Consider the following 25,887-nt stretch of genomic DNA (forward strand, 5'->3'; position numbering starts at 1 on the left):
AGCAGTGAAGAGGGAGTGTCATTGTTTCTTTGCTTTCTCTCCCTTTATTTTATTTCTTATTTAAAATCAATATTTACCCAGCAGCCCCCGGGGCTCAGGATCTCAGGATTACCTCATATTCTCCGTGTCCAGCTGTGCTTTCTCAGCGTCTCCATGGCAACGGCAGGAATGTGCACATCATGTTTATCCTGCTGCCAGGAAAACAGAAAAGTCACACAGACAAAGAGACAGAGACAGAGAGAGTGTGAGAGAGATAGAGAGAGAGAGAGGGAGAGAGGGAGAGAGAGAGAGAGAGAGAGAGAGAGAGAAAGAGTTCTTACCTCTTACCTTCTGTAGATGTCAAGGCAGAATTAGTGCCACTGCAAAGCATTAGCATCGTCATCTGATACAGTAGTATGACACAGTTTGGCTGACTTGGTCTTACAATTAAATAATATTAAAATTATAAGCACATTAGGTCAGGTATTTGGCCTGTGTGCATATGTGTGTGTGTGTGTGTGTGTGTGTGTGTGTGTGTGTGTGTGTGTGTGTGAGGGGAGGTGTCCTTCAATATCACTAGCCAAAATTCAGGCTAGAAAAGCTCTCCTTCCTAATTTGGAGACACTTGCATATCTGACATCCTGCACAAGCGCCATCATCTCACACCTTTTTGATTACTCATAAATATCCTCCAGACAGAGTTCCCCTTATCAGCACGGACCCTCACAAAGGCTTAATACAGACAGAAGAAGGAATGAGCTGTTCTCTTAAATCACTGCACACTCACTCACGGAGACACACACACACACACACACACAGGAAACTGTGCAGGTCAGGTTTAGATCCATATTCATCTCCTATCATATTACAGAGACTGGCTGGCTTAAGAACAAAGCCTTATTCTAAATGACCCACTTACAGTACTGTGCAAAAGTCAGAGACCACCCTTCAGTTATTTAACTTCCAATCAAAATGGCCATTAAGTACAAGTTTTTTTTCAAAGGCAGGAAAAAAGCAGAAAACATTACATAGAAAAAACACAGCAACCAAATATAATATAGCGTTTTTCACTATCCAGTGTGTCCACTCTTTACCTTTATTACAGCGTCCATTCTTTTCAGGAGACTTGCTTTCCGTTTTTCTAAGAAATTTGCAGAAATATTTTTCCACACATCGAAAGTTCAGTCTTAGAAGTTGGTTAGATTTTCTGCTTCTTGCAAGCTAAATAATCCCAAACACATTCAGTGATGTTGAGGTCTGGACTCTCGGGTGGTCAGTCCATTGTTCCGCTTCTTTGTTTGATGTCTCTGTCTCCTTTTCTCAGTGAGGTTCTTCTTGACAGCTACACATCCTTTCAGACCCATAGCGCTGAGTCATCTTCTCACAGTGAAAGGAAGGATGTGGATGTTTTCAGACCTGAAGCAGCTTGATTTTCTCCTCTCTCTCAAAGACGAAAGCTTTAAGTGCTGCTTATCTGATGGGGGCAGTTTTGGTGTATACCAGGTCTTCCAGGTGGTTGTTAAGAGTCCCATTTTCTCTGAAGCTTTTAATCATTTTTGAACTCCAGTTTTGGAAACTCTGTTTTTTCACTAATTTTCATTTCTTTCTCCTTCTTTATGCAGGTGGATTATCTTACATCTAATATCCTCAGAAATATCTCAAAGGGTGGTCTCTGACTGCTGCATAGTACTGTACTGATCCACATATTGGGTAGTCCATCACAAACTTAAGGTCTTTTGTGATCACCTTGGTGGACTGTGATGCCCAGGGTCCTGTGGGTTCTGTTTAATCAAATGCAGTTTTAGTATTCTTTCTATACTTTGGGAATAACTTGGTTTGAGCAGAGGATATGGGACCCTTTATGGAAAAGCACTGACCAATGGAATGGGACATTCTAGAGAAGCCACACAAGCGTAAGATTGCCATGCCCAATGCCAAGCGTGAACTAGTGGGGTATGGAGCATTGGGCTGTGGAGCAGTGGACCTGTGTTCTCTGGATTGATGGAGCTCCATCTTTGGGATGAGTTGGAGTGATCCAGAAGTGATCATCCAACTTCCTGACATCACTCAATGCTCAATCAAATCCTCACAACAATGTTCCAACATCTAGTGTGAAGGCTTCCCTGGAGAGTAAAAACTGTTACTGCAACAAAGAGGGACAAACTCCCTATTAATACCCTATTATTGCTTGAGAATAAACCTTCTTTACAAACTTTTGGGCATGAATGTATTAGTTTTGTAGTCTTAAAAATAAAGGTCCATTGAAAAGTTCTTTAGGTAGCATAAAGTGGTTCCTCCTATGGCATCGCTCCAAAGAACCCTTTTTGACACTTTCAGAAAAACCTGGAATAGAATCTTTAGGTTATGTGGAGGTTCTTTAAACGTTAAGAAGGGTCTTCACACTCACATCTCGTTTACAAAAAACAGTTAAATGAATCATCCACCGAATGTTTTTCCAGGGAACCAAAAGTGGTTCTTCCCATGGCATCACTCCAAAGAACTCTCACTGCCACCTTTGTTTTTGAGAGTATGTTCATTTTCAAAACAGAACCTGGTTTAAAATGTTGATAGAGCTTCGATTTTTTAACTCTGCTCAGAGACACCAATGGAAGCTTCTCCTTTTCCATGGGAACAGGCAACTATTTGCACTAATTTGCAACAGAAAGGAGGCTGGAGTATGGGCACTGTTAGGGAATGTTATATTTGGTCACTAACATTGGCCGTTTAAGTAACAGAAGTCTCATTACTTAGCCTCCAGTGCACTGGGAAACCGAGCAAACAGGACTGGGTGACCCTTTGTCAAGAGGCTCTCCTCTTTGGGACATCATTAAGGGCCGCCAAGCACCCCTAAGATCAAATGGCAGAACCAGCACTGCAGGACTGATGGACCTCTCTCTCTCTCTCACTTAGCTGGACTTAGGCTGGACACAGAAAATGGATTTTGTCCACAGCTAAGGACATGAAAGAGGAGGTGAATTAACAGACTTTATTGAAACAGCAGGACTGGGCCCATTGGACCTGTGCCATAAAGGATCTGCCTTCGTTGCTCTGAATGGGATTTCCAGAGCGAATACCATCCACGCGACCCGGAATCACTGGCCGTCGGATCACATTAGGCTTAGACGGGATGACTTCTTCACTAGGCCCTAATCCACAGCTATGTTATAAATGACCCCTGCCTGAAGTCCGTTCGTACATCAGACATGCAGCAACTCCTCGGTGCGATTCGTCCAGGTGCGTGGACCCCTGTGATTGCCACACCTTAACCTAAGAGCCATGGACACGCAAAGGCCGTTCTTTGACGCAGCGATGTTCAACTTTCTGGACGAGATCAACTGCACAGATGTGTCGCCGCGGTGCGTCTTTGGACCCGCTGAAGGCCTCGATGCGCCGAGCTCCTACCACCCGGACCACCACGGACCACACCAACACCTGACCTCCGGGAGCGCAGGTGCTCGAGCCCACGGATTTAGTGCTGATTCCGCTTCTGCTGAGCCGCCCGTCTATCATGGGGGCGCTCACGGTGGGCGAGCGAAGAGAAAGCGAGTCATCACCACCGTCCAGCGCCAGGCCGCCAACATCAGGGAGCGCAAGAGGATGTTCAGCCTGAACGAGGCGTTCGACGAGCTGCGCAAGAAGGTGCCCACCTTCGCGTACGAGAAGCGGCTCTCGAGGATCGAAACGCTGCGGCTGGCCATCGTCTACATCTCCTTCATGACGGAGCTGCTGGAAAAATAGGGAATAACGGAAAATTTACAGATAAACTGGTGGGACCTGCTCGTTTTTAATAACTTCTAGACCATGGTGAAGACAGAGGTGGTCGTCGCTGTGATTATCATTATTATTATTATTATTATTATTATTATTACATGTTTGCTTGGGTTATATTTATAGCTGAAGTATAGTTATTGTTGATAATAACAACAGCAGCAATAATAATAATAATAATAATAATAATAGCAATAGTATGTTGGTAATAAAAAACAAAAATTATGATAAGTACTAAATGATGATTATTATATTCATTATAATTATTTCAATTAGTACAGTTTAAAATGTTTTATGATGATTCAAATTTATTTGCTTTGGCTATTATTATAGGTGTCGTTGTTATTATTATTATTATAATCAAAAATATATATTTTTTATTTTTATTTTAGGCTGTTATTGTATTCATTGTTGTTAATAGTATGAACAATAATAATAATAATAATAAATAAACAACATTATTATTACAGTACTTAAAACAATATTACATTTTTTTTTGTCATCCACAAATGACAATTCTCTATCCTAAATATATTAACTTTTTTAGTTGTACTATTAAAATCATTGTTGTTAATAATAATAACAGTAATAATAATTGAAATAAATAAACAACATTATTATTATAATACTCATATAACAATATTACATCATGCATTATTGTGTCATCCAAAAATTAAACGTTTTTTTTTGTTTGCTATTATTTATTAGTAGTAATACAGTCGTGGTTGTTGTTAATAATAATAATAATAATAATAATAATAATAATAATAATTCGCCAGTCTTTGTTTTCTGGGACATCTTAGTGTAATAACAGCAGAATATGTGTATTAATCTGGACATATTGGGAATAATTTGATGTTACAGAGTGAGATGAATTCTGGGCATCAAGTCTGTGTTATATGGTCATATAATATCATTGCAAAGTGAAAGGAATTATGAAGCTATTCTGTCATTCAGCTGCACTGTAAGCCTGTTTATAGCCTACTTATTTATTGTTTTTGCTCGTTTAGAAAGAATATTCTAATAAGCATCAGATGAAAATGGAATAAACAAGTTTCTTAAAATACCCACTGTTACCTGACGGCCCAAAACACCTGACTCAGCTCCTGTGTGTGGAGCAGCTGAGCAGTTGTTGGAGACTCTCATCACCCACCTGTGCTCAGGTGTGTCAGACCAGGTTCAGGACCGCGGACAGCGCTGCTGTAACGGCAGGTACCTGCAGTGTTCATTCTCCAGAGCACAGAGCTCACCTGTTCACTCACTGACTTCCTGTCAAGCTCTGAAAGGATGGAAGTACATCTACAAAGGTAAACAAACAGACTGTAAATGTTTTGTTTTGATCTGTTCGACTTAAAAACGTGGGTGTCTCTCTGAACCTGGTGAATGTTGTGGTCACTACAACGCTGACGTCTGAGACTCTCTATGATTCCCTGGAGCTCAGTTATCGATTGCTTTCAATACTGCGCCCCCCTGTGGAACCTTCGAGGAGCGCCAGAAGCAGCAGCTCTGGAGGGTTTTGGCAGCTCCAGCGTCACAGATGTGGGCGTGCTTTTCCTGCAGGTCGCGCAGACGCGGTGCTGCAGTCCGGAGCTAGCGCGAGATCGCTGTTCATTAACAGGTTTTTGAGCGCTTGTTTCAGCTGAAGGCACTTCAGACTTGTTGCCTTTGGACCGCCGTCGCGCGCAGCTGAATGTTCGCCCTGCTGCTTCACGCGCATTTGGTGCGTCTGCTCTGCTCCAGGCTACCCGCTGTGCGCGCGGATGGAGCTGAGCTCGTGCAGGGGAAACCCGAGTCTGCCTCGCTCTCTAATGCTCAGCCCTCGCGCTGATCCCCAGCGGACTAAACACTAACACAGGCCCACATTTCAGAGCTGCTCTGCGCATGAAGATAAACAGAGGGGCTGTTTAGGCCAGACAGACTTCTTTATTCTTCAAAAAGACACAAATTATATTACAGACTGATTGGAATTTTCAAATATAGTGCAATTATTATTATTATTATTATTATTATTATTATTAGTGGTAGAACTACTAGCAGTAGTAGCAGTGCACACTTAAGATAGATTTTCAAGGGTTCTTTAGAAAAGGCAGTGGTTCTCTTTGGAACCATGAGTTCTATATAGATTCATTTCATGCTTAAATGGTTCTTTGCATGGTGGAATGTTTCTTTAGATTGATGGGAAATGTGTTGTGTATGGTTCCACATAGAACCTTTTTTGAAAATCATTCTATATAGCACCAAAAAGGGTTCTTTTATTATTATAACGTCAAGCTGGTAACAATACAAGAACCCTTTTTGGTGCTATATAGAATCATTTTCAAAAAGGTTCTACACAGGACCATACACAACACATTCTCCATCAATCTGAAGAGCAATTTCACTTTGCAAAGAACCTTTTAAGCATCAAACGTTTCTAAACAGAATTCATGGTTCTGAACAGAACCATTGCCTTTACTAAAGAACCCTTTAAGAACCATCTTTTGTCGTTATTGTTGTTGTTACATTATCTAACAATAGCAATTACAATGTTATAGTAATAACAACATAATAATATTGTAGTACATTGTCAACAATGTATTACAATATTATTATGTTAACAATGAGATCAAAAGCAGTCACTGATGTTTTAGTATCAATAAGTGTCCTTAGCTTCAATATTTGTGCTATTATTAGCTGTTTTTATGGTCATTGTCATATTATTATTATAATATTATAATAATATTGTAATAATATTGTTATTCTAATTGTGATCAACAAGAACAAAAACAATCATCATTGTTTTATTATTGGTTGGTGTCCTTAGCCCAAATCTATTTACTATTTTTAGCTATTTTCATAATTCGTAATTTTCATAATTTTTCGTAATTTGTTATTGCTATTATGATTATTAGTAGTAGTAATAATATCATGTAACAATTGCCAATATTAGTACTGACATAGTAATAATACTGTAATAATATTGTCATTATTACTATTATTGTTATTGTTAACAGTAAGAAAAGGAGCAATCATGATTGTTTTATTAATAATTTGTCTCTTTAGGCTAAATATATGTTCCATTATTAATCATTATAATGGTGATGGTTAATATCATTCTATAGCAATACCAGCTATGGTAGTAGTACTATTGTAATAATACTGTAATAGTATCATTATCATTATTAACAATACAAACAAACGTAATCAGCATTGTTTTATCAGTAATATACATGTGCTTTTTTCTTAATAATTGTTTTTGGTGTTTTCACCATTGTATTTAACAGAGAACACCTAATATTCCACTATCATTATCAATCTATGTCAGCTAGACAGCAGATATATTGAAATATTGTTGTTTTTTAATTCAGTGCATGTATTTGGCCTGTTATTTGTTCTCTGAGAGAATGGGGTTCTTGTATAACGGAAACTTTGTTGTTTTCTTTCTTTTTTTCAAACAGTAACTCGGCCCCTCCCACTCCTCGCTGCTACGTCACACCCTCCTTCGTCCAATCGCGATCCTCCCCTCACATTTTGCCCCTTCCACCCTATAAGAGCTCCAAAAGTTCGTCCTGATCCGACCAAGAAAAAAAACCCCACCGTGGCGCACGGGGCCACAGCGCGAGCCCTGCGCGAGACCCTCAGAAAGCTTCTCCACCAAGGGGACACCCGGACCGCCTAGCCGCTCCACCCCCCCCCACCCTGTTCGCCCAGCCAGCGATGTTCGACGAAGAGACGACAGCGCGCGAGGAGTCGAGTTCTCCAGCATCGCCCGTCGACAGCCTTGGCAACAGCGAGGAGGAGGCTGACGTGAGGCAACCGAAGCGCGGGGGCGCGCGGAAGAGGCGCGCGAGCGCGAGAAGCGGCGGCAGTCCGGCTGCGCCGGGCAAGCGGGGCAAACGGAGCGGAGGCAGCGCGAGCGGAGGCGGCAGCAGCCCGCAGTCCTTCGAGGAGCTGCAGACGCAGCGCGTGATGGCCAACGTGCGCGAGCGGCAGCGCACGCAGTCGCTGAACGAGGCGTTCGCCTCGCTGCGCAAGATCATCCCCACGCTGCCCTCGGACAAGCTGAGCAAGATCCAGACGCTCAAGCTCGCCGCGCGCTACATCACCTTCCTCTGCCAGGTGCTGCAGAGCGACGAGCTCGACTCCAAGGTGGCCAGCTGCAGCTACGTGGCGCACGAGCGCCTCAGCTACGCCTTCTCCGTGTGGCGCATGGAGGGCGCGTGGTCCATGTCAACATCGCACTAGCGGCGCCCGCGTGGACCCAAGTCGGGGGAGGGAGGGAGGGGGGGTTCAAGGGAAGAACATGGTACGCATACCTTAACTTTTCATCTTCACATCTTTCTTCACATCTGTTCACATAGAGATACAAGCAGTTTTTGTAGTTTGCTGCGTCTTTTTGGAAAATGGTAGTCATTTGCACAACCTGTTATGTAACCTAATCAATGAATACATTTGTGGAAGAACAGCTGATGTGCTGTAGATTGGTTAGACTGCACCAGTCTCTAGTTTATTCTTGTAGTTTGTGGAGTCTTTTTGGAAAATGGTGGTCATTTGCTCAGCCTGTTATATAATCCAATGTACATCTTCAAAGAAGGATACATGATGCTATGGATTAGTTAGAGCTAACAAGCAGCCTTTACAGGTTTGTAATATGTACCCTTTTAGCTTGTGAGTTGTTTGAAAGAAAGGAAGTCATTTGCAAAGTTTTTGCAGAGTACAATCTATATGTAAACAAGCTCTCATGTATCATTGAGGAGAGTTCATACTAAGAATTGGTCACACTGTGTTGCAACTGTGTGTCCACAAGCTTTTTTTTTGAGTTTCATAACCTTTGAAGTTTTTCCCTTTTTTCAAAAAAAGGTAGTCATTTGCAAAGCCTGCTGTAGAGCCTAATGCATATATACATATGTAAAACAAGCTATCATGTATCATACCATTGAGGATAGTTGATACTAAGAATTGGTCACACAGTGTTGCAACTGTGCCCACAAGCTTTTGTAATTCATAACATTTGAAGTTATCCCTTTTTTAAAAAAAGGCAGTCATTTGCAAAGCCTGCTATAGAGCCTAATGCATATTTTAAGAACTGTATCATTGGTGATACTAGGACAAATAGGGCTGGCAGGAGTTACAGCCAGAGTTGTAGGTCTTTTGGACAAAAAGGGGGGAAAGGTAGTCATTTGTAAAACTTGCAGGTGAGGATAGCTGACTGTATGAACTGTTCAAATAAGCCAAGGGTTGCAACAATTCTGCAAGCATTAATGTTTTTTATAGTTTCATAATATTCTTAATTCATGCATTTATTTTTTTGTGAAAGGTAGTCATTTGCAAAGATTGTTGTATAGATTATATGGGCCAATGCATTGGTTTGAAGTCTATCATACAGATGGTAAATGTATACGGACTATAGGGCTGCAGTTGGTTGCATTTTTATACAAATGGTAGTCATTTGCTAAACTATTGTATCGCATAAACAATGCATTAGCGTTCAAGCAGCCATCAAATAGGCAACATAGGACAATGTAAATGTAGCATTGATATTATTTGAATTTTAATAGCCCTGCCTTCTCTCTTTGTGCAGATATCCAGCTTTGAGGAGCAGCACGAGCGCAGAATGGAGGAGCCAAAGCGCAGCGCGCAGACGGAGCACACTTGGATTATAAAAAGCAAAAATGGGGAGATTTCTGTGTTTGGAGGCTATCTCACCGGGGTGGAGCGTGGCGAGCACTCGGGACGGTCAGGAGACGACAGTGCACGAGGAACTTGCGCACACATCTGTACACATCTGGCCCAGGCTGCGAGTCTCTGACGGCCAGTGTACGAGCTGTGTGCTGTCTGCTGACGGACGGACCATGTTGTCCAAATCCCTGGACAGAAAAAACAGACTGCAAGCAGCAGGACACGCTCGTGGAATTTATTTCATGGGAGAACGACACTCGGCTCATATCTGTGTAGACTTTTTCCTTTTATTTGTTTCCCCTCTGGTCCTTGAAATGTTTATTTATTTATTGATACTTGTCATAAAGCAGGATTGGATCTGGTGTCTTCATGCCATTTCTGTGTTTCATGTTGTAAATATGCGTTTATATTTTTTTTCTGCAATAAAACTGGTTTGAATATAAAGTATGGCGCGGTCTGGTTTTGCAATTGAGGGCAGTTCAGCGGCCAGTTTCTTGTACCTACTTTTTTTTTCTCTAATAAACTATATTAGAATAGCTGGTGTACCACAGTGTAGTTAAGGGCCAGGGGATGTCCAACAAATGCACAACTCTAAACACAAAGCTCTTTAAACAGGCAGTCGTTTACAAAGCCTGTTGCAAAGCCTTTCAAATGACTGCCTTTTTAAACGGCTTTACACTCTGTGCTCAGATATTCTAGCTACTAAAACGATGCATATATCAGCACATGACCATAGAGAATAATAATTATATATATTTTTTTTTATATATTTGCACGTGGTCTTGTCTCAAAGACTTGATTTAGCGACCGATTTTTTTTTTTTTTGCTTTGAAGTTACTTTTACCATTGCAATTGACCACAGTTGAAAGTACGATTGTAAACAATAGATTTCAGACAAGCCAAGTCGAGTATATAATGTACACGTATTGTAAGCGTGACATCATAGTCATAGACTGGCATAAAGAATCACCAGCTGATCAAGGGATTATTATCAGGACTGTTTGTAATATGATACAGTTCAGCACACACACACACACAAAATCATCTCGCTGGTGTGGCAGGTTGAAAGTGAGTCTGGAAAAAGCATTTTGGGGATGATGTGAAGAACCAGCATAGCGCCATTTGAAGAAGGTGTGGAAATGGGTTCAAAAGCACGTATGGAATTCCCAGATGGCAGTAAAACGGAGGGTGAGCGCGCTAGGTCACGGAGGGGTGGAGGGGGTGAGGAGGCAACAGGCACCGTTTTACTGCCACAACTGGGCCTATAGAAATAATCCAGCCTGAGAAAGAGAGCAAAGAACACCATGATCATCTATTACTGTGATTATATATGAAACCATTCATTTAGGAGGCTATTAGCATATATAAGACCAGTATCACTATATATATATATATATATATATATATATATATATATATATATATATATACCATTGTTATGTAAGAGACCATAGTATATATAAAACTGTGATTATATATAAATGCATGTAATGTACTGTGATTATATATTGAACCATTATCATTTAAGAGGCTATTAGCATATATAAGACCAGTATCACCATATATGTGTGTGTGTGTGTGTGTGTGTTGTTATGTATATGACCATTATTGTTATATTTCATTAGATTACATTAGATTAATATCAAAATTTAGTATCAAAAATGTTCTAGGTGCCATATAGAACCATTCAAAAGGTTCTTTAAAGAATCTTATACAACAGGTTCTCAGTCACGCTCAACCATGCAAAGAACCTATACATTCAAATGGTTCTTTCAGTGACAACATATACATAACCGTGAAGACTGTATAGAAGACTTGTATCATACAGTATATAGGCTATGTTATTATTGTATCATAATACGTTTATTACCATCACTCGGCTAAGCTATTTTAAACCTCGCCAGTGATCAGAGATCAATGCTCATTTGGATGCCCACTTGTGAGATAATAACTGCAGGCCAATCTGCCAACTATAACTATATGTTTGGCGGATTGCAAAACTAAAAGCCCCCCAAACACAAATAACTCCTTCGCATGAGATGTCCTCAGCCTGGCCTCAGCAGCCCCGGGAAGGAGTGATTTAGGCCTCTGAAGTTCAGCTTAAAAAGGCAGGAGAGGCCTGTGTCTGCACCGAGCCTTCTCTGTGCTCCCGCGCGCCAATGTGAAACTAGTTCAGCGGCTTGAGGGACCTGGAGAGGGCCAAAAGGGAAGCGAGGCACCTGAATCAAACTTATTTTTCCCAGATGTTGTTCGTATTTTTCTTTAACGTCACGTGCAGCGAGCAGATGTGGAGCTGCAGCTGGTTGCGGGGTCCGCCTTCGCGAGAGCGCAGAAAGCGAGCGAGAGGCTGCGCTGAGGGGAAAATGCGCTTTTTAAGTCTGTTTCAGAAGAAAAGACGCGCTATTTTGTTGTTTTTTGAGAGAAAGAGGTTTGGAAGGAAGAGTCTCGTCTGGATCGAGGAAAGCGGGCTGCGGCGCGAGCTCTCCCCCCTCCTCTCCCCTCCTCTCCGGGTTTCTGGGGGCAGCTGATGGGGACTGAGCGCAGGAATGTGCTTTTTCACCGGGGCCTTCGCCGAGGAGACTGTAGAGGAGCTCAATAGGACGCGGTAAATATCTGCGCAGCGCTGTTTGCTCTTTCTGAGAGACGAAAAAGGCGAGACGGTGCAGTTTTTTGAGCGAGTCTTTAACTTGGATACTGTTTGACTGTGTTCAGTTTCAGTGGATTATAATGCAGTAGCAGTTCTGAATGTTATAAAGGGCGCATGTGTCCAAGAGGAAAGGCTGCACGTGCCCAAATTTGTCCACTAGTCCAGTTTGTTTTACATCTCTAGTTTAACTAAACTAAAGCAGCCTGCGCTTTAGATGACTCTTCAAGGGTTCTTTAGTAAAGACAGTGGTTCTGTATAGAGCCATGAACACTCAAAATGCGTGGTGAAATGGTTCTTCAGACTGATGTTGTATATGGTTCTATGTGGCACCAAAAAAGGTTCTGCTATTGCTTAAGATGTCAAGCTTGTAACAATAGCAGAACCTTTTTTGGTACTACATAGACCATTTTCAAAAAGGTTCTAAGTAGAACCATATACAACACACCCTCCATCAATCTGAAGAACCATTTGACCACGCAAAGAACCAAATGGAAATGGTAATGCTAATAAATAATAATAATAATAATAATAATAATAATAGTGATAAACAGGTCCATCATTTTTCAAAATTGAATGTACACTCTTAAAAAGATGGTTCTTTAAGGATTCTTTAGTAAAGACAATGGTTCTATATAGAACCATGAACATTCAAAGAACCCTTTGCATCATTAAAGCGTTCTTCACATTGATGAATAATGTGTTCTAGATGGTTCTATTTAGAACCTTTTGAATTGGGTTCTATATAGCACCAAAAAAGGTTCTTCTATTGTAACAAGCTTGACATCATAACAATAGAAGAACCATTTTTGGTGCTATATAGAACCCTTTTCAGGAAGATTCTATATAGAACCATCTACAACACATTCTCCATTTTTGCGATGCAAAGAACCCTGTAATGATGCAAATGGTTCTTTGAGTGTTCATTGTTCTATATAGAACCATTGTCTTTGCTGAAGAACCCTTGAAGAACCATCTTTTTTAAGAGTGTACGTTCAATTTTGAAACAATGTACATAATGGACCTGATTATTATTATTATTATTATTATTATTATTATTATTATTATTATTATTACTATTATTATTATTATTATTCTATACATTTATTAGCATTTTAGTAAGCATTTTTGAAAGGGTTAACGCTACGATGGCGCTCTAGTTTTCCTCTACATTCCTGCCCAGACTAAAGTCCACCAGGTCCTCCTGGTTCTTCAGCCTTTACCCATAAGCGCGCACAGAGGCTGAGCTCCGTCCAGTTAAGCGCTTTGACGTCTGCTGCTCGAGAGCCATCAGGTGTGACCTGAGGGGCAGTGAGGGGGGAATCGATTCACCCTCTCCACATGACCGTGTCCGTGTTGTGTTAAACTAGAGGCGCTCGCGCTGCGGCGCAGGAATGTCAGCTCGGTGGGCTCGCGGAGCAGCAGCGCTTCTCACAGCCGCGAGGCTGAGGGTGGAATTCCACTGCAGGTTAGAAAGAGCGAAACGGCCGAGGAAGGAGCGGCGCACGCGCTCGCGCCCGCGTTTGAAGTGAACGGCGTTTATCAGCCTCAAAGCGTTCCTGACCTGCAGGATCAGAGCCTGATTTACTGCTGCCTCTGACACGAGGCTAAACCCGGGTCATCTGATACGGACCGTACAGAACAGCTGGACTCTCACCACGCTGAAAAAAGAAATAAACAAACAAAGGGGCAAAATACATGTTAAACGGAATTTGTGCGTTCTAAATTTAAAATTTTAATTTCAAATTTTAAAACGGCATGCAAATTTAAAATAGGACTAAAATTACGATTTTACTTTATACATTAAAAATTGCATAAATAACAAAAATAATAAAATGAAAGAAAACAAAATTAGAATTTTAAGTTTAAATATTTGAACCAAATATAAATTAAAAAAGGCAAATAAAAATACAAATTTGCGCATTTTTTTCAGAAAAAAAAGAATATAATAAAAGTGCTTAAATGAATGAAAATGCATAAAAAGAGAGACGAACGAAAGGACAAATAAATAAATAAACAAATAAACTGCGTTCACAAACACCTGCAGAAAAACGCGCAAAACAAAACAAAGTGCGTCTTTATCTGTTTGAAGTAAAGCTGAGGGAGCAGAGAGAGCATGATGATGATGATGATGAAGATGATTGGTGGTGAAGCCGCAACAACAGGTGGATGAACGCTCAGTACTTCAGTGCTACAACAGATTCTCTGGAACTGCCGTCTCGCTGTCCCTAATTTACTGTATAGTTATGTTTTATCTGCATATACAATATATAATTACAACCCACACGCGTTCACCATATACGCTACTTTAAACGCGTTCCGCATTTTTACAGCGTTTCTTCTGTAATGTATATTCATGTACTCAGTTCAGAGCACGTGAGCATGTATGGAACATGTCCTGTGGTTGGTCACTCAGTAATGACCGTAAGATAAAAGGGTCTGGCTGTCAGGGTGCGGACTAGTCTAGAAATGTGGCTGAATTCTGTTCAGTGTGTTTCACTGACCGGTGTGAAGGAGGTTTGTAACGGTTTTGTAACGTCACTCCTGAGTCCATCTGTCGGTCTTGCTTTACATCATCTGTTCACATTTTTTGTATGTATTTTGGATTTTAACACATTTCAGCACTGCGACTGTCACAGCAGTCTCTGTGAAAGTAGTTCCAGCTCAGTGCAGTAGGACCATCCTTAACGCACTTCCCTGTAGAGTTCGCGGCAAACAGGTGTTCAGGAAAGTCCTTCATTTGTCTCGGCTGGTGGGGAGCAGGACAGGTCAGCATTCCTCACTGCTCTTAGAAATCAGCTCTCCCTAAACGTGCAAAATACAGTCTACATATATATATATATATATATATATATATATATATATATATATATATATATATATAATGAATTATTGTTGAATAGAGTCTCGATTCTATAAAGAGAGACTCTTCAAAAAAAAAAAGTAAAAGTACAATATACATTCATGTAGTCAGCTTAGAGCAGGTGAACATATTTTAAGGAGTATTTGCTTTGGTACTCAAGCAATACATTATTAATGCATAAATAATTATTAATACATTACAGATTATTAAAATACAATACTTGAAAGAAAAGTTGAGCTTTATAGCGTTTTAGCTTTAAAAAGTTAATACAATTTTGTTTTCATTGAACTTCAAATAATAACAGGATGTAAAACACAGATGATTGATTTTTTTTTAGAATTTCAGAATGAACTCAAAATTTTAATGCAACCAGATTTATATAGCTACAAGCTAATATGTTAGTCCCAAGCTAATACATTAGCCACAAGCTAACATGCTAGTCACGATACAATAATAAAACATAATATGCAGCACATATATATATATATATATATATATATATATATATATATATATATATATATATATTTATATATATATATATATTTATATTTATATATATATATATATATATGTGTGTGTGTGTGTGTGTGTGTGTGTGTGTGTGTGTAGTAGTAGTAGTAGTAGTAGTAGTAGTAGTAGTAGATTATCTATAATACCATTATTGTGTAAAAGACCAGGATATATAAAACCTATATCAGACTACTGACATGTGTCACCATTATTGTTATATTTCATTAGATTAGATCAGATTAGATTAGATTAGAATCAACATTTAGAATAAAAAATGTTCTAGGTGCCATATAGAACCATTAAAAAGTTTAAAATATGTGTATATATGTTCTAGAATATATGTATATGTGTGTGTGTGTGTGTGTGTGTGTGTGTGTGTAGTACCTCCTTTATACATCCTTTTATAATCCATTTACACTGTTAGAAATAAAGGTTCTGTGCAGGTACATTTTTCGTTCATCAAGGTACAAACAATGTAAATGTACTCTCAAAGGTACAACAGTGGTTTTAAGGTCCAACTGTGTACCTTAAATAAGTTTTTCCAGGTGAAAAGTTCGTATTTGTACCTTTTTATAACCGAATATTTTAAAACAAGCAATAAAATAAAAGCCTGTAGACGAGACGGGGTGTGTGGAGTCAGTACAGCTTAGAAAATATAATTTCAATGGATTATGGTACAATTATGTTCCCTGACTAAAGGTACTGAGATGTTCCCTTGAGGGTACCACCCCAGTGACAAGAGGGACACTGCCCCTGTGACAGTTTCATATCTTTATTTCTGAGAGTGTACTATCACCTGAGGCACTTACATTAAAAATGAATTTATCTGAGCAAAAGGAGTTTATCTGTCCATAAACATTAATACAATAAGTATTGATTTTATGTATGCCAGTGTGTTTGCTAACCATTTCCAAACCTCTCCTCAAGAAAGCCCAGCATTATTTGTAATTACCATCACACACCTGGTTTTATTAATCAGTGCTTCATTAAATGAAATCAGGTGTGCTTGTGATGGAGTTTAACAGAACTGCTTTTTGAATACAAGAAAGTTTTCTTATTTTTATTGCATCCTTTTCATATTCAAACACTAGATGACGGTTTTACACGCAAAAACATACTCAATGTTAAGACAAATAGTTTTAAACAATGTGCTTTGGAGCCTAAGACATCTGCAGAGCACTGTACGTCAATACACTTGGCTTCAAAACCGCACAAAACCAACAGGCAGGTGCTTCGAGTCGATGTTTTTCTGTTCTTTTAGATCAACGCAGAAACTGTCTGTGGTCACTGACTGTACTGTTCATACGTGCTGGACAGTGTTTAGGATGAAAAATGCTAAAGAATCCTTTTTTAAATTTATATAGAATTAACAACATCCACAAACATATATGTGACTATTCCTTTCGCCCTATATTGCAAATATTCTAAACTATATTGACCCAATACATCTTCAGTAAAGCGATATGCTGTGTGTCATCTGAGCTCTCGTCCTTTGAAGTACAGCATAGCCCACATATTATGTGGTGCTTCAGACTGTGAGCCTGAAACAGCACAGCCTGCGAGGCTGGATTCATGTGTGATTTGATTTGAGCGAAGGCCTTTTTGTCTCTGATTTACTGGGTTCAGTTCTTTGGGCCGTAAATGGAACCACATGGGACCTCCTTCTTACAGTCATCCTTGACCTTCTGCGTGGAAGATGTGGAGAGAGTGGTTCTGTTCTTCTGAAATGGATTCCACTCACATATGAGATGATCTGGATAGGTGGGCATGCAGACCGGTCATTGCTGTTTTATCCTATAGCCAGATTCCTGGCCTGTGGATCTCAGTGATACTCAGATGATAATATTCTCAGCATTATGTGGACTGTAAGGTCCATAAAGGCATTCTGTTGGCCATGTATGGCAATGAGTCCCTATAGTAAAATCCCTTAGCAGAGCTAATCCACAAACTAAACATTTAATCCAAGAGGTAAACACTAGTTAATCTGTTGTGTTAAAGGCTTCTGGTTTTTGGTCGTGACTGCTGGTGTTGTGTGCAGTTGTGGTTTGCTTTTTTTGAGACATGAGATCGATCTTTGCAATAAAAAGGCTGGCAAATTGGTGCAGGACTATAAGTGTTCAGACGCTGTTGTAATTTTTGTTATGGTCAGTTTGTATTTGGTGTCCATCAGCATGATATCAGCATTAATAAGTATTAACCCCTTAAAATCTCAGGCTTATTACATACTAAGGCTTATTATTCAGGAACTACAGGGACTTTAATGCAAACTGGTTGAGCTATTCTTAGGTTACTGAAGTGTGTAGTAAAACCTTGGGTCCACAGGTGGACCTGGCCATTTTAAGGGGTTAAGGTCAATCTGTTGACTCACCCCTCAGAGGCCTACATGTATGAATAATCTATCATTATCGACCAAAATTCATCAAAAGTATGATCCTGTACCCGTAACTTTTACATAGACTATTAGAGTACATTTCAGTCACTGGTTTATTTTGATTTGATTTTATAGCTTAACTACAGATTGTTAAAAATCTGTCTGGTGTTGATTTTCAACAGTATTAGGATTAGGATTAGGACCAGGATTAAGTTTTGGGTAAAAGCAAGAATAAAACAAATTTACTTTGCATTTAATAGATATGTGGTTAAAGGGGAATTTGACTGATTTTCAAAATGTTTGCGTAATTAAAAGGTTAGGATGTAAACAAAGTCATTCAGAGTGGTTTGGTGTGAAATGCCCTGTTCTAGAGAAATGTACCTAGTCAGAATTGTTCACAGTGGTGGTGATAGGAACCAGACGTCTGAAGAATGAATGTCACTAAAAGCTCCCTCCTAAAAAGTTATTACATGAGCCACTGCCTGATGCTGGAGACATTGTTTTATATTAGCTTTGGCATAAAAACCCCAGCCAGAGAGGTACAATGTGGGGCATTATCAAAAAAAAATGTTTCCAAAACACTTTTTTCAGATCTTTTTTTCTTTACCATTTTACCATTACCAACATATCATATTAAAATCAGAAGACACATGCAGGTTCACTGTAAATAAAATGGCTACATTTGTGTTTTGTGACATTGTGGCCACAGGTTCACCACCACTGTTAAGAAATCTGAATTGCTAAGTTTCTCTACAAACAAAGCATTTCATATCAGTCCACTCTGAATGACTCACTCTGTTCATCTCAATGACTGAGTTATCCTGAAATTTTGAAAAATGGGTGGAATTCCCCCTTAAAGCCTCAAAGGTGAGAGTGAGGTGAGCATCCTCAAAGCACATATAGTGGACCACCAAAATGTTTCTATACGTTTTCTATGTCATATCATTTCCAGCATGCTTGACAAGTGCGTTTGACTGAGGCTGTAAATCTGCAACAGTGAATGCAGCATTCATTTCCTCCAGCGTGCATGAAGCTGGTCTCCTGCCTGGGTGTTTGTGTATAGTTGCAGATGTTGTTTGGAGCTGAGGGCGGTTGGTCAGGGTGCTGCCACCCAGGCAGTGCGTCCAGCCGCTGAGGGTCAGCCCCTCTGCGTGCCATACACAATGATGTCACCGGCAGGAAGGCCAGGCAAAGCCCTGGAACGGCAAGCGTCCGATTGGCCGGAGTGCAGCTTCCGTGAAAATAAACAGGCAATCATAACGCTGCGCTCAATGTACACAACTGCATTGCACGCTTTTGTGCTTGATCAAAGGCAGAAAGCTGTGCTCTTTCCTTTATTTTATTTATTTTATTACATTTCTGGGCTGTGTTTATTTGTGTTCACCGGCCATCCTCTAAATAACGCCCGGCTCCCTGGAGGCGTAAACAGAAAGTCAAGTGGAAAAGCTGCCTGAGCATGCAAAACCATGTTTGAGAGGCTGGGTAATTAACTGGCTATCATGAGAGAGAGAGAGAGAGAGAGAGACAGAGAGAGAGAGGTTGAATAGCAAGACATATTATTCTGTTTCCATTTCATGTCTGGACAATAGTGAACACTAAGACAGCCAGCAATGTCTACAGTCGTATGAGAAAGTTTGGATATACACAATAAAACATGCATGTTTTGTTGATTTTTGAATTATAAACACATCCTCCACAGGGAACAAACCTAAATACAGCAACTCTCTGCATAATTTCAGTGCAATTTCTATTTATTCACTGAATTTAACATATTGTGAAAAAAAAATCTGACACAACATGTAAAATGTGCCACATTTTATGTTTTATTTTTTCCCCAATATGTCAAATTCAGCAAATAAACAATAATTGCGCATTAAAATGTGCAGAAGTGTGTAGAGGATGTGTTAACTTCTCTCAAAACAATCACCAAAACATGTCAAAAGACCAGGACTGCCCAAACTTTTGCAAATCCCCTTAACTTTATGCCTTCAGTTCATTCCTCTGAGTAGCTGGGCTGAGGCAGAGGTCAAATGTACCCATTGGAAATATCTAAAAGTCAAATATTTTGGTAAGAGAGCATCCTAAACTGACCACTTCTCACATTATACAGCCATTTTAGCACCGTTTGCCAGGAAAGTGGGATGTGCTGGATCTTGTGGTCGTTTGGGTTGCATTGTTTAACAAACACAGTACATCACAAGAAATTTCCAGTGTTTGGGTTTGTGTTTACTAACTTGCGGTAAACGCTGAAATGCTTAGACTTTGAAGATTTGAACAAACACAAGGTGCAGGTGAGGTCATGTTTTAGGTCAGCGCAGCAGATACATCCTCTTCACTTGACCTTTGCTCTGTGCATGAGGGTCAGCCTCAAGCTTCACTCTTAGTGTATCTTCAGTAAAGTATAAACATTAGGACTCACAGTCGCTTCTTTCTAGACCCTAAAGATGGTAAACTACAGTAAGGAGCCCTCCTGGGCCTTCTAGGCCCACAGAGAAGGCCTGGTAATTTTTTAAATAAAAAAAAAATTGTATATATTTTTAGTTCATTTTTATTTAATAGAACGAACATGCTTGTTGTATTTGAACATTGCGAAGTATTGTAGTAATACTCTTATACACATTGTTGAGTATTGGTTGGAAACAAAAGGGTTAAGTTCTTGAAATGCCTAATGTAAAATTACCCAATCAGAATTGTATCTCTTTGGTATGTAGGTAGATATAGCCAAGTGAGCTCTCCCATTGGTTAGGACTTCAGGAGCTGAACAGAAGGCCTAACACATTGGATTAACCACCAACATAGTTCAGAATTGACAGAGTAATCAACCAATCATGTTTTGATTTCCAATGGGTGGGACCATGTTTGTGAGAAAAAAGCATCACTCTAGGCCATCTGGAAGTCTAACCAGGTTCCAGTCAGATGTTAGAAATTGAAATATAATGTCAGGATTCTTCCCTGAAAGAGTTAAACTGCTACAAGGTATAATATTTGTTCATATTTGTCAAAAGCTTCATATCAAACAAGGAATGTTATTTACAACATGTAAATACATATATTTAATCTAGAACGGCCAAAAAAGGTTCATGTGAATCACCATTAGCTTAGCGCTAACATATTACTAGAATCCCATAGGGATGCTAGCTGAAATAGCATAATGATATAAGTGTTTTGACATTTATGACCCAAACTGAAGGCCTAGCTGGTTGGTTAAAGTTAAGGACAGTGTTAGGTTATGCAGAGGGTATGACTGGTCATAGTTAGGATTCAGTGTCAAGCTGTATGTACAAAATAAATGGCTAGTGCACTTCACAGAGTCACATCCATCATTCATTTCAACTTCAGAGAGGAGAATAAATTAGGCAGAGGTTGTTTAAAGGGGAATTCCACCCATGTTTAAAAAAATTCCACAAACTTTAACGGTTAAGACGCAAATACAGTCATTCAGAGTGGTTTGGTATGAAATGCTCTGTTCTAAAGAAAATGTGAAAAGTCTGACTTTTTCACAATGGTGGTGATGGGAACCAGACTGAAGAGTTTGAAGCCTCTAAGCTACCTCACAGGAAGCTATCACATGAAATGGTTACAAATATATAGCCTGATGCCTTAGACGTTCTTTTATGATAGTTTTGAGATGAACGTTGTGGTCGTTTGGGTTGCATTGTTTAATAAACAGATTTTTTAATTCTTTTTTTGAGATCCATTCAGGGTGCTGTAAGGCAAAGCAATAAAGAAAATAGACTGGTCATTTTAGGTATATATTTGCATAGTAGACATTGCAACCCCTGGTTCCTATTGCCACCCCTGTAAAGAGATCTGAACTTGTACATTTCTTTACAATTTCAGATCAAACCATTCTGAATCATTTCTTTACATCTCAATGATTGAGTTATATTGATATTTTGGAAAAAAATTCCCTTTAACTTGTTATGCTAAACCTGGTGTGGCATCACAGGGGATGGAAAATCTGAAATTAATGGAAATATTTTATAGTGTTAAGTGCGAAGTAACAACATCTATTTGTTTCTATGTTCTTATTTACAATTTTGATGGAATTGTATTTTCAAACAATAATTTGTTTGCTTTTATTCAAGTACATTTGTATCCTGTTTTGCTCATTTCTACTATCATCCTTCACAGAGAATAGAGTCTAACAAACTTCAGTGCCAATGCTAATATGATGCTGCATGGACTTAAAAGTTCCACTGTAGTTCTATAATTAACTCAGTACTGGAAGAGCTTTGGACCTCATACTTTTTCTCCTCAAACTGTTTAACTTGTACTTGCGTTATTGTTAACTCAAGCATTAAAATTCATTGTAGGCTTGTTGAAGGCCTTCAGCAACTTTCTGATGTCATCGCATAGCGACAATACATCCAGATCCGGGCAGTCCACTGGTGTGACCAAGCCCTTTCTGAGAAATGCTAGTGCTCTCGATGTCTCACGCAGTCTGCCTCTCTGTAGTGAATTACACTGTCTAACGTGACAAAACCAAAAGCAACACCTCGGCTCCAGCAGGAATCCAGCAGGCCGAGGCTCAGCCTTCTGTGAGGGGGTTTGTTAGAGCGCTGCTTAATGCATCTTTGTCAGGCCCTCCTGGAGGGGATCCGTGGGGGGTAAATCCAGGCCTCCGTCCCCCGGGGGGTAATTAGCCTTCAGTGACACCTCCAAACAATCTTTTACCCCCCTAAAGGGGGGCAGGCCTTGAGCCTTAATTAAGTTTCCTTGACTAGTGTCTCACTTGACAGCTATCCTAAACAGTACACACATCCACATGTGCGTGTTTTTCGGAACAGCACTCTGCTGAGGCTCACTTCATGGCTCTCTGGCTTGTCGGCATGTTTGTCTTTACTGCGTTGTGTGTGTGTGTCTGTGTGTCTGTGTGTTTGTGCGTGCTGAAAAGGGTTACAAAGCTTTGTACGCTTCATATGGGAATTTGTGCACATAACTGTTGGCAGCTGTGTGCAAAGGTGGTTTGGCATGTGGAAGTGTAAATGGGCTTCTATGAGGAAAGATACCAAGACAACATGAGAGCGAGGGATGGAAAGAGCAAGAAGAAGAAGGAACACAAATGGGGAGAGAGTAGACAGAGCGAGAAAGACAGAGAGATGGATGTGGAATTCTACACACACTGGTCCCCTAAGCACTGTTCCCTAGATTAGAAAGTGAAAACACTACATAGAACGGTATTAATGGGAAACAGAAATGGTCCCAAATCACTACTGCAATTAAAATTCCAAAAAAGGTTGTGACAGTATGTGAAATGATAATACAAAAAGCAGTGATTGGTAAAAAAAATGCCAAAATATGATTTGATTTTTTGCCTCATGAACTTTTTTCTGTAAATATATGCTCATTCCAGATTCGATGCCTTCAAAACATTCCAAAAAAGTTGGGAGCATGTTTAACACTGTGTTACATCACATTTGCTTGTAACAACACTTAAAAATCATTGGAGACTGAAGACACCAATTAATCCAGTTTTGAAAGCAGACTTTTTTGTCATTCTTTGTTGCCTTAATGTTAGATATTGAGCCCCGTTTTCAATAAGAGACAGGTCTGGACTGCAGGCAGGCCAGTCTAGCCTCTGCACCCTCTGATCATGCAGTCATGATGTCGCAACACACAAGCATAGATGTCCCTGAAAAAGACGTTGTCTGGAAGGCAGTATATGTTGCTCTAAAATGTGTATATATACTTTTCAGTGTTAATGGTGCATTCACAGATGTGCAAGTTCCCCATTAATACACCCCCATACCATGCCCAGCCCTGACTTTTGAACTTTACGCTGGTAATAATTTCAATGGTTCTTTAATTCTTTGGCTCATCCATTATTTCCATAAACAATCTGAAACACTGACTCATCAAAACAAATATATAGCCTGATGCCTGAGACGTTCTTTTATGATAGTTTTGAGATGAATGTTGTGGTCGCTTGGTTTGCATTGTTTAATAAACAAACATTTTAATCCTTTTTTTTGAGATCCATTCAGGGTGCTGTAAGGCAAAGTATTAAAGAAAATAGACTGATCATTTTAGGTATATATTTGCATAGCAGATATTGCAACCCCTGGTTCCTATTGCCACCCATGTTAAGAGATCTGAACTTGTACATTTCTTTACAATTTCACATCAAACCATTCTGAATCATTTCTTTACATCTTAATGATTGAGTTATACTGATATTCTGGAAAAAAAAAAACTTTAACTTGTTATGCTAAACGTGATGTGGCATCACAGGGGATGAAAAAAAATGAAATTAATGGAAATATATTTATAGTGTTAAGTGTGAAGGTGGTTAGAAACAACATCTATTTGTTTCTATGTTCTTATTAACAATTTTGATGGAATTGTATTTTCAAACAATAATTTTTTTGCTTTTATTCAAGTACATTTGTATCCTGTTTTACTCATTTCTACTATCATCCTTTCAGTGCCAATGCTAATAGATGCTGGATGTTTCAGATTAGCTTGAGCCCAGAGAAGTCATGGTGTTTCTGGACGTTGTCGATGTATGGCTTCTACTGTGCACAGTGCAGTCTTGACTTGCATCTGTGGATGCAGCAATATGTCCATGTGGTGATATCCATCACATAAACATGTCGGTTTTAATGTGATGTCCTCTGAGTGGTCACGGGCATTCAGTTGTGTTTTTTAACCTTGACATTTATGCACAGAGATTTCACCAGATTCCCTAAATCTTTTGATGATTTTATGCACTGTAGAGGAAAAAATCATTGCGGTAACTCATTGAGGAGCACAAGGCCTCATTCACCAACCATTTTTAAGTAGAAGTTTCTTCTTAAAACCCACTTAAATAGTTTTCACATTCACCGGTGTTTCCTTATTTGGGATTTGCTCTTGGGTAAGAACAGAATCTGTACTCACACTTAAGAGCACAAAGGTATGAACAATTCTGTCTGATCTAATCTAATGTAGACTTTTTCTTTCCTTTCCCAGGACCTTTCTCAAGAACAAATTTAAGAAAAACTTAAAAAGATATGGATGAATGAGACCCACTTTTCGTAAACTTTTGGATTATTTGGTTTCACTTTTTTTGTCCATATAAAATACTACTGTATGGAACAGAAATGGTCCCTGATCACTATTTCCTACATTGGAGCACTAAAAAAAGTATTATAGGGAACAGATATCACTGTCCCCACATTGAAACACTACATAGACCACCTCTATAGGAAATGGAATTAGCATTTTTACAACTCACATGTTTACTCTGCAAAAGAAGTCTAGAATACAACCGAATGCATTATGGGTACTCTGTGTCCACAATGATCTGTGGTTTGTACAGTTACTGCTGCAGGGGTTTTGTGGGATTGTAAGTGCATTATATTTTCAGGCACCACTACATAATAGAGAGCTAAAAATAGTGCACTATACAGTAAATAGTGCACAGCTTTGGTCTTTTGGAAACAGGCAAGGCATCCGAGGGAAGTGGACTTGGAAAAACACTAAATTGGTGAAGTCGTGCATCTGCTTTTCTGATAAAAGCAGTTGTTTACAAGCGGAGTAGCCTTTTTTAACAGTGGTCACTACTACAAAAACAAAACAAAGATGCATTTGAGCTCTCTCCCATAGCTGAATGCATTTATTGAAACTTGTTGTGGGTGATTCAAGTGGATAAACTTCTCTTTCTACTCATCATAAAGTTTGTTATTTCCTCTTCAGTTGTGCAACATTCTTTCTGAGCAGTATTTCAGTTCTGATGTGTCATTCGGGCCAGCGGTCTTTCGGGAAGGGTGATGGCAACAGCAGAGGCCCTCTTTACCTTCAGCCTGGGGCACCTGAAGAGTCCAGCTGATTTTCCCATGGCTCTGAGCCTTACGTATTGACATTCCTTTCAGCATTTAACTGTTCGGTCCAGAGATCATATGGAAGTTGCATGTGTTTTTTTGGGTCATTTGCAGGATGGCGGTTAATAGGGCGCAGTTAATGTCATCGTTAATGAAAGGAAATGCAGTCGCGCTTGTGTTTGTTCCAAGCATGACAGTAGTCGGGCTCGGGAAGATTCCTGAGAAGTGAGTCTTCGTCTTTCAGTAATCCTGCTCTGCTTGTATAAATAGAATTATCCCTCTCTTC

At 39.6% G+C, this 25,887-nt stretch overlaps 2 protein-coding genes and 1 long non-coding RNA gene across 3 annotated transcripts; all 3 read left to right on the forward strand.

The window, feature by feature from the left end:
• Positions 1-3,255: 3,255 nt before the first annotated feature.
• Positions 3,256-3,717, forward strand: LOC118805133 (protein Fer3). The gene has a single exon (XM_036565745.1). The coding sequence runs from the start codon at positions 3,256-3,258 to the stop codon at positions 3,715-3,717; it is 462 nt and encodes a 153-aa protein (XP_036421638.1).
• A 3,358-nt stretch (positions 3,718-7,075) lies between these two features.
• On the forward strand, positions 7,076-7,988 carry twist1a (twist family bHLH transcription factor 1a). The gene has a single exon (XM_036565746.1). It carries the CDS (start codon positions 7,444-7,446, stop codon positions 7,969-7,971), a length of 528 nt encoding a protein of 175 aa, XP_036421639.1. The 5' UTR covers positions 7,076-7,443; the 3' UTR covers positions 7,972-7,988.
• A 7-nt stretch (positions 7,989-7,995) lies between these two features.
• LOC118805135 lies at positions 7,996-9,852 on the forward strand. Its single transcript, XR_005007033.1, has 2 exons — positions 7,996-8,032; positions 9,308-9,852. It is a non-coding gene; the product is annotated as an uncharacterized LOC118805135 (long non-coding RNA).
• Positions 9,853-25,887: the final 16,035 nt, after the last annotated feature.

The sequence above is a fragment of the Colossoma macropomum genome, unplaced genomic scaffold, assembly GCF_904425465.1.
Source record: "Colossoma macropomum unplaced genomic scaffold, Colossoma_macropomum, whole genome shotgun sequence".
In the NCBI taxonomy this organism is placed as follows: Eukaryota; Metazoa; Chordata; class Actinopteri; order Characiformes; family Serrasalmidae; genus Colossoma; species Colossoma macropomum.

What these genes read in the sequence shown, in the direction of transcription:
- LOC118805133 (XM_036565745.1), top strand. Translation starts at nt 3,256, where the DNA reads ATGGACACGCAAAGGCCGTTCTTTGACGCAGCGATGTTCAACTTTCTG.
- twist1a (XM_036565746.1), top strand. Translation starts at nt 7,444, where the DNA reads ATGTTCGACGAAGAGACGACAGCGCGCGAGGAGTCGAGTTCTCCAGCA.